Source organism: Apis dorsata, unplaced genomic scaffold (genome assembly GCF_000469605.1).
Source record: "Apis dorsata unplaced genomic scaffold, Apis dorsata 1.3 scaffold_53, whole genome shotgun sequence".
Lineage (NCBI taxonomy): Eukaryota > Metazoa > Arthropoda > Insecta > Hymenoptera > Apidae > Apis > Apis dorsata.
In genome coordinates this window covers 129,487-139,220 of record NW_006263354.1, presented here as the reverse complement: position 1 = coordinate 139,220, position 9,734 = coordinate 129,487, and the positions used below count along the sequence as shown (strand labels likewise).

Below are 9,734 nucleotides of genomic sequence, written 5' to 3'. Positions count from 1 at the left end.
TTCGGCCGCCCCTTCCATCCACGACGTGACGACCGATTCGGGAGGGGGGAGCGAGAGCACGGAGAGCAGCGTCGAGAGCGACGAGGAAGGGGGCGACGAATCCAGGGACGAGAACAGCAACATAAGGGATAAAAAGAATCTCGATCGAGAGGATCGTGGCCACGACTCCAGCGAGGGCGAGTCGACCGACCGGAGTACCGATCGAACACCGTCCAATTCTCATTTCGACAACAGTTACGGAGGATACGACGATATCGGGGTGAAGCGGCGAAGTTCCTCCATACTGGGGGAGAAAAGTATCGAGGAGTTGTTCGACGACAACGGATGGGTGATTACAGATCAGGATCTCCAGCCGGGGAGTCCGCAAACGGTCTCGAAAAGTTTTCAACGGCCTATCTCGAACGAGGAGAAACGCGACGCCTCTGGAAATTATCTTTCGACCGAGAAGGAGAAGGTTCGAGGTAGCGAGGATCGAACGATCTCGAACGAGGTCGAAACGAGTGGAAACGCGGAATCCGTTGTTTCGGAATCCTCGCGGACTTTGTCGAGGAGTCGAGGATACGTCGGGGAAAGCAGCATCGGGAAGAACGGTTGGATGATGTCCGATGAATCCGAGAGCGAGTCGGAGAGGACCGTTTCGCCGATGGATTCGAGGAGCTCAACGAGGAATCGAGATGGTGGTTGGGAGAGGAGCAACGGCGCGTGGAGAAACGAAACGGCGACAAGCGTCGACGAGGGCGATGAGAGATCGAATCGCGACGGTCCATCATCGATGGCGGAGGAGAGCGGTGGGAAAGATGGGATCGGGGCGGAGAACTCGTGGACCGGCGACGAGAACGGGTGGGTGATTCTGAACAAGGTGAACGACTCGTCGAACGGGAAAGAGGGGGAAAGCATGGACGAGACGAGCACGATTCGTTCCCAAACGACCGACCTCGTGGCGAGAACTAACGTTGAGAACGGTGCATTAGTCGCGAACGCTACCCAATCCAAAGAGACCGAAAGTTGCAACGAGCACGAGGACACGCCTGGTGTCGATATCACTATACCGATGCAAATGGTAACCACCGTTTTCTGTGTGTCCGTACTGTGTTACAGCGTTCTAATCAATCTGTTCCTGTAACCTGTTCTACTACACGTGGGCCCTCCCCGCCCCCTCTTTCTTTTTTCGCCCATCTCTCACATCTTTTACGTATTTACACTCGTTCTCGCCTTCTTCTTTTCTTTTTGTCGTTGTTCGTCGGTGTTAGTCGTAAAAAAAAAGACTGCAATTGACCGCTCTCACGGATACAGACGAGACTGCCTCCGATACCGAGATCCGCGGCAGCAGTTTCTATTACTTTTCTTTTTTCCTTTTCATTTTTTCGTTATTTTTATCCTCGCGCTTCGTTCGCTTCGTTTCGGTTTTTGTCGTGTTGCTCGTGCCAAGAATGGCTCGTGGAACGTTTCGTTCCCAAGCATGAAAGGAGAAACACACCGAGTACACCAAGCGTATCGAGCGTACAGTAGTGGTAAGAAAGAATGGAATTCCTCGGACGCTTTCCACCGGAAACTTTCGTTTACCTGCATCTCGGTCGTCTTACATCGCGAAACTGCTGCCCCCGGATCTTTTTCTTCTCTAACGATTTCCATGAATCGATATCCATCGATCCATCATACATGCATACGTACATACACGCATACACACGTCGCAAAAAATTCGAGGAATGAAAATGATTTAAGAGAGAAACGGAGTGGTAGAATTAATTTTCGCGTAATTACTGTATGGTGAAAATCTTGCATTTTATTATATTGTGATAATCGTACGTACGATCGTAAATGTAAACTTTTTGTTCCTTGATCGTTGATCGTTATAATCTCCCTGCATTGCTCAATACACGTAGCTTCTTAGACAACGCGAATCAAAGGGGAATAAAAGAAAGAAAAAAAAAAAAAAAAAAAAAAAAAAAAAAAAAAAAAAAAAAGGGAATAGTATCGCTTTAATCGGCAAAAAAAACTAAGCGTAGTAGTAAAAGATACCGTCCTCCGTGCAAAGCAGCTTAAATCCATGCCGAATTGAATCGCTTTTGAATCGTTCCCATCGATATACGGTCGCGCTAATGGCATGTCACACACGGTACGATTCTCACGTTTTTATTATTGGTGACCAGCCATTCTCGCTACACCGTTGCATTTTCACGTCACATTGAAATTTTTGTACTCTTTTTCCTAGTGAATAGGTTTGCGTCAGTTTGTTGGTGTGGTAAATAAACTGCATTTCTTTGTGATAACTCGTATTATTTATTTCCCTCTCAATTTGTCCTCAGTTTATATTAAGAATTGAGAAACGGAGAACAAGAAACGGAGAGATGTATCGTATCCCGCCTGAGAATTTTCTCTTTTTTTTTTTTTCTTTCTTTCTTTCTTTATTCCCCCTTCATCGTTATTCACGTTATTATATTATCCGTTATTCGTCTCTCTTGTTTGTCTCGATTCTTCTTCTTCTTTTTTTTTTTTTTTTTTTTTTTTTTTTTTTTTATATTTTTATTCGATTTTATTTTCGTTCGTTTCTTCTACCACCCCCACTTTTTCCACGAATCTTTGTTATTTCGTATCCTCTTGTTTGTATATTCGTCGCCCGCCCACTTCCTTTGAAAAAAAATACGTGAAAAAAAATGCATCTTTATTTATTGCACTAACAGATCGAAAGTTCGCGAAGAATCGATATATCACGATCGCGAAATTTCTCTCGCCCCATTGGTTCAACACGCACCCCCGCCGAGAATTTCCACAAAGGAGCAGCTCGAGTTTCCTTTCCATACATTTAATTTTTTTAATTTATTTTCAATACCCACTCCCCTCTCTACCCCCCTCGAACTCTGTTGCACCGCACGTCGAGATGAAACGTATCGTACCACGCACGAATCGTACCACGAATTCACAACAACGCACTCGTCGCAATCTCGTACAATTATGGGAGGAGAAGGTAAAAAAGAAATCGATAGAGTCACAGCCATGATGACATCCAAGGTATCGCACGTGTATGACGAACGCGAAGAGAAATTCGAACTTTCGAAAAAAAAAAAAGAAAAAAAGAAAAAGAGGCAGAAAATAATTTTAAAAGAACTTCGAAGAATTCGAAACGTGACATCAATGTAAAAATTTAATAATAAGAACGCGAGTTTGAAATTCGTAAAGCTTCTTCAAAATTTGATCAAATTATCCCCGAGTTTCGATTTGCCCCTAATAACGATACATTTTATCGATAATTAAATACACGCGTAATCCCCGAAATCGCAAATGCAAATGAGAGAGGGATACACCGGCAGATATTACAAACGGAACTAATGTGACCGCATTGTACGGGACACGGAAAGTGGTCAGGCATGCACTAAAGGGTTTAAATATAACCCGTTTGTTGCTTTAAATATCCGCTACAACTCGGATAGTCAGCGGGGCTATATCGGTCTGTAATCCGCTTGACTGGAAACACGGATGTTATTCCAATACGTTTTATCGTTTTCAACGTCCATTAAAACCATGATGGTGGGAGGTGTCATTCCAAATTTTAAAACGGACGGCACGAAAAATTCTCGTCGAGAAATTGTATGTATATATATGTTTCAAAATGTTATGAAAACATCGATAAGCAACTTTGGAAAATTCGATGCAACTCGGGAGCATCGACGAGCGAAGTTAGAAGATCGAGAAAATATGGCGGTCTTAAAATTTTACGACTATCGTTTGCAGTAACTCCGGTGTGCCCATATTTGCCGCGTATATATTAAAAAAAGAAAGGTTTTATCGTGGTCGAAAGTTGTGCTCGAACGAAAGGAAAGGGGTTCTGAGAAAATACAAAAACAGTTCGACGAAGAAGGAAAAGAATTATTTTTCGAATACGGAAATATATTTAAGAGACGTTCGATTAAAAAAAGATATTGAAATAAATTCCCAGTCGCACTCGTAAAATCTCGAAAAATCGTCTCTTTTTATACGTTCTCGCGCGAATTCGAAAGCGATTGATATCCCGATCAATCAAAAAAAAAACAAAAAAGAGAGAGAAATCTATCAATTAAAAGCAACGAACTTTCGATAACCCACGAAATAAAATTGCTTACAATGCAGGGATCCACAGTTCGCTCACCATTCTACACGATTTATGGGTCCTGGTGATAAAGAAGTGACATATCAAGTACTACAGATTGATGTACTAACACACGATAGCCACACCCCATCCGTTTTCACTACTCGTACACCATAGAAACACGCCAGTTGATTACACGCCAGATTTACACCACGTTGTGACTAATTGCCACTATGTATCCCACTATGTACGGAATNNNGGTACTAAACTAACACTTGGAGAGATATAGCGAGAAAATGTAGCACGATNATATATATATATATATGTAACAGGAGAATAGGACGTACGTATGGTTATCAACGAATACGAATATGATACGAAGATCGTCCACGATAGAATACGAAATTATCATCCCCAACGTGACGTCTGTATACCTGTACATCTCGTAAAACGGTATCGTCCATCAAAGATTCATGCCTCGTCACGTCAACTATCATCGCACGCATACACAACTTAACAAGTTAGCTTAACAGCTTCGAGGATTTGAAAAGATTCGAAAGCTTTTCTGCACTTAGCTCGAGATAAATAACCCAATAATAACGCGTATAATCGATCGCATGTAACAACGCGAACCATTCATTCATAGTGAAATGATCGATAACTCTCGACCCTCTATATCCACCTATCGATATGGCCTGTCGATGTTTTTTTCCCCCTCCCTCGCCTATATCCCCAATTTAATCCGCGAACAGTAACAGGCTTCTCTTTCTCTCTTTCTCTCTCTCTCTCTCTCTCTGTTCCTCCGATTAACAAGGCCGACGATCTGAACGAGCCGACCTTGGTTCCGGGATGTTGCAGGTTCCTGAACAAGAGCAGAAGCCAGGCGGCGATGATGGCCAGCAGGGAGCGGGAACGGGAGCGGGAGCGCGAAAGAGAACGAGAACGCGAACGAGAACGAGAACGCGAAAGAGAAAGGGAACGGGAGAGAGAACGGGATCGAGACGTGGACGCGGAGGTCGATTCGCCCCTGTCGACGAGGTCACGGTACGCCGCGTTGAAGGAAAGAAGGCAACGGCTGGCTCGGTCCAGAAGCTCGCACAATTTCGGCGGAGATGACCTCGACCTGGACGAGGAGCCACCCTCTCCGACCACCCAGTCGCCGAACGCTTACTTGGCAGCCAAGTACGGTGCCGGGTCCGAACTGGCCAGGAGTCGGAGCACCCACGCTTTAAAATCGAGGGAGCCGAGCCCGGAGCGAGACAGAGTGGGCACCGAGAAGGATGGCGCTGCATTAAGTTCGTGGGCACGGTACTTGAAGAACAAGTACGGGAATCGCACGACCAAAGATAAAGAGCCTTCGTCCTCTGCCTCGACGATTCCATCATCGAGGTGAGAGAGAGACTGGATGGGAGGATTGTAAACGAATTTTTCCTTCTTTTTTTCTTTCTTTCTTTCTGTTTTTTTTTTTGGAAACAGTGGAAGCACCTCGAGGAGGTTGTCGCTCGGCTTACCTTTGAGGCACGGTGGTNNAAACGTCCTTCGAATCTTCTGACGACGATCAAAAAAACCCGTCAGGCTCCCCCACGTCCCCTACGGCAGCTCCCGTTATACCCGCGGCAGCAGGTTCCTCCACTAGGTGAGTTTAAAGTTCGTCGTATTTAAAAAAATATATACAAACAGTATAACGAAATTTTTAAATAAAAATTACGATTATCGAAATGAATAATTGAAATGCGACAGCAATGGGCGGAGGAGTCACTACTTGCTGAAGCGGCGGCAGCTGTTCAAGTTCGGGATGCGGGGGAGCGAACCCGGATGCTTTACTTGGCCCAGAGGTCTCGCGGTTGGCCCTGACAACTCCATCGTAGTGGCCGACAGCTCTAACCATCGTGTACAAGTAATATATATATATATATTTTTTCGAAAGAATATTTTCGCGAACAACAATTTCGTTGATGTATCCGAAATTTGAATTCCGCATATTGAATTTGGCACAGGTGTTCGACTGTAATGGGAACTTTACGAAGGAGTTCGGATCGTACGGCAGCGGCGAGGGTGAATTCGATTGCCTCGCTGGGGTAGCGGTGAACAGGATCGGTCAATACATCATCGCGGATCGTTACAACCACAGAATTCAGGTTCTCGATCCTTCCGGTCGTTTTCTGAGAGCGTTTGGCTCCCAAGGTACCGCCGACGGTCGGTTTAATTATCCTTGGGGAATCACCACCGATGCTCTTGGATTTATTTATGTGTGCGATAAAGAGAACCATCGCGTACAGGTACGTGGCTTCGTTTCGTTAACGATACTTATTTTTCTTTTCATTATAATCCGGACGATTAATCCGACAAGTAAAGAGGAATACGTGAAGCGTCGATGCGACGATACACGATACGCGCCCCTCGAACAATCTCTATATCGTCAGACTTCGTCACTTATATTGTACTGTGAACATACGATAATGATACAGATGATGATATGTGTTTAATTAATTACAGTGTTTAATTTACAGTCCCCCCATTCGATTCTTCCACTATGTGTACCTAGAATTTGTATAGTTTGATCCTTGAAATAAACGCCTTACAAATTTTTTCTGCAATAAACAATTAATTTCGAGTAATTTCTCTGTTTGTATTTCCCAAACATCGATATACGAGATACGTGTGAGCCCAGCTACGAGAAACCTTCACAGTTCCTAAATAAAAAAAATATGCGATCAAGTTAGAGGGAAAAAGTGGGAGAAGGGAAAATGGTTCTTACTTACCGAGGCACGGCGATATTCGACAATGGACGTAAGCGTGAGTGATTTACGAAAAGCGAAGCGAACTAAACTCCCCGACTTTTTTTTTTTTTTTTATTCATTTCTTTTTTCTTCTAATCCTTTTTTGCATAATCATTTTCGCATTATCGTAGGTAAATAATATACATGTAAAGTATGGACAAATAAGGTCTGTCATCTGCTAACGGTGTGTACGAGGTGTATTATGGAAAAATAATCCAACAAAAAAAAAAAAAAAAAAAAAAGCTGTAATCAAATTTTCAACGTAGAACGAATAATCCTTCTAACGAAATCGTTGCATAATTAATAATAATAAACTTACAACGATTCGTCTCATCGCAAAATACGTCTGTTTTCGCAGGTATTTCAATCGGACGGTACGTTCGTGGGCAAATTCGGTTCCTGCGGAAGCGGACGTGGCCAATTGGAACATCCTCATTACATCGCGGTGAGCAACACGAATCGCGTGATCGTGAGCGACGGGAACAACCATCGTATCCAGATATTCGACGTGAACGGTCGTGTGCTGACCTCGTTCGGATCGGAGGGCTCCGACGAGGGTCAGTTCAAGTTTCCAAGGGGTGTCGCTGTCGACGACCAGGGTTACATCGTCGTCGCCGACTCGGGCAACAACAGGATACAAATATTCAGCCCTGAGGGGGCGTTCCTCAAGTCCTTTGGCGGATGGGGTAGCGGTGACGGTGAATTCAAGGGTCTGGAGGGTGTTGCCGTCACATCGACCGGTAACATCGTCGTCTGCGATCGCGAGAATCATCGCGTTCAAGTGTTCTGACTTCGTTTTCTCGTTTTCGTTTTCGCGTCTTCTCTTGCGATTCACGGCATTGTCGAGCGACAATCGATCGATCAAGGATCGATTTCGTTTCGAAGATCGATCATGGTCGAGGGATCAGGCAAGTATTTTCCCCGAAAATACCTTTTGGGTGGAAAGGCGCGCTTCGACGATGAACGGATGAGACGTCACGTTAACCGCTTGCTTGCGTTAGGAATTTAATAAACGTAGCCTGTTTTTTCGCTAAGCTAATCTTCTTACGGGGAAGCCGTTCGATATACCATCGGTGATCATAAATAATTAACTTCGATTTCTTTTCTCTCCCAGGGAATATATATTTGAATCGATTGGCAACAATTCTCCAATTTTATTCCGATGTATGATAATAATTTACCTCGTTAATATGTCGGGACGGAAAATCAATACTGGAACCGAGTAAAAACTCTCTCGGACGTCGGTTGGATTTTAGCTTAAAGAGAAAAAAAACGGGATAAAAAAAAAGAAAAAAAAGGAATATCATTTACTTCTCTCTCGTCTTACACCCTTCCTCTCATTCTATCATCTTCCTCGTACGCACATCATATCCGCGTTTAATTTAATTTAATTTATATTCAAAGTGACACACACATACAGTTTGTACCGTTTGTATGCTTTAAACAAATTGTTGCGGAAGTAATAAAAGAGAAATGAAACAAAAAAGAAAAAAAAAAAAAAAAAAAAAAAAAAAATTTTTTTGTTTTTCAACACCAAAAAACCTCAAAAAAAAGGGGGGGGAAAAAAAATTAAAAAAAAAAAAAAAAAAAAGGAACAAAATCTCACCTTCTTTTTTCTCTCTCTCTCTCTCTCTCTCTCTTAATCCAATGCCGACCTTGCTCTTAAAAAACCAGCCGTGGAAATTAGGACGATAGCGGTAGCGATGTGTGTTGGACGAGTGCCTAGAGCTAGAATAGACAAATAAGCGGGGGTAAGTCAAAAGGTAAGTGAGTCAATAAATATATAATTTATTAAATGCAATGATGAAATGGTGTAACAATAGGGGGTGGGCGAACGGCGATCGTAGGATCGCCATAAGGGCGGACAAGAGGTAATACGCTGCCCCGCCCAACACCCCCGGATCGGAAATATAGATAAAATATTTTCGTTATTATTTACAATATTAGTCGAACGTTAGTCAATAAATAATAAACAGTGGCGTAATCCTTTATTTAATATAATTTAATAATAATGTAATATTACGTTTGCGATAATAAAAATATTACAAGAGATGGAGCCTTTACCATTATTCGTTTCCACTAAAAGTAGCACGAACTTGTTTAAATTTTAATTGCAGCCATCGTTCCAAAATTCACGCGATCAGATGGATTCCCTTGGAACCGGATTGACCACGTGTCGACAATCGATCATCGTTCATGTTGCGTCTTGCCCGATGACAAGGAAATATGTATGTATATATATATGCGTGTATATGTATATATATACATATATACATATATAGTATCCAAGAAAATCAGCTTCGTGAATTTTCGAACGTGAATTCAAACGTCGGCTGGATGTAGATGTCGAAACAGCTGTCGAAACCATCAACCTTCCTTCGGGATAGTTGCTCTTCGCGAAATCGAATGGGATATAACAAATAATTAATCGGCGTTACGCTTCCTCGATATCGTGTAGAAAAACCGCATGGACGGCAAGGGCCGTCGGGACGCCACGCCGTCGGATTATCACAACGAAAGTACGCGACATGCTTGGACGTTATTATCGAGTAAAATACAGAGGATTGATCACCTCGATAAGATTAGAAATATGTTTATGTAACGCACGGGCCAGGCAGGCAGCAAGCAGGTACAAAGTGACCGTCTTAATCAAGGAACAGTGAGTAGAACATGAGCTAGGCACCGATATCCGATCGTTTCGACCTTTTCGACATCGTGATACAAACGTTCTACAGGATGACCCGTGATACACCAACATGACATCAAGATCGAAGCTCGTCGTATCTCGTCGTAAAAAACGCGTGGACATGCAAAATTCTTTTTTTTCTTTTGTACAATTTTTTTTTTTTTCTCTTTTTTCTCCTTTTTTTCTCTTATTATGAATCAATCAA

General features: G+C 43.0%; 1 protein-coding gene across 1 annotated transcript in view; it reads left to right on the top strand.

Moving 5' to 3' along the window:
* LOC102672785 (RING finger protein nhl-1-like) overlaps positions 1 to 8,144 on the top strand; it is a 46,952-nt gene extending 38,808 nt beyond the window's left edge. Inside the window, 6 exon segments of the mRNA XM_031515106.1 lie at positions 4,922 to 5,452; positions 5,546 to 5,591; positions 5,593 to 5,699; positions 5,804 to 5,960; positions 6,061 to 6,342; positions 7,202 to 8,144. Coding sequence (XP_031370966.1) covers positions 4,922 to 5,452; positions 5,546 to 5,591; positions 5,593 to 5,699; positions 5,804 to 5,960; positions 6,061 to 6,342; positions 7,202 to 7,633 — 1,555 coding nt within the window. The 3' untranslated portion in view covers positions 7,634 to 8,144.
* Positions 8,145 to 9,734: the final 1,590 nt, after the last annotated feature.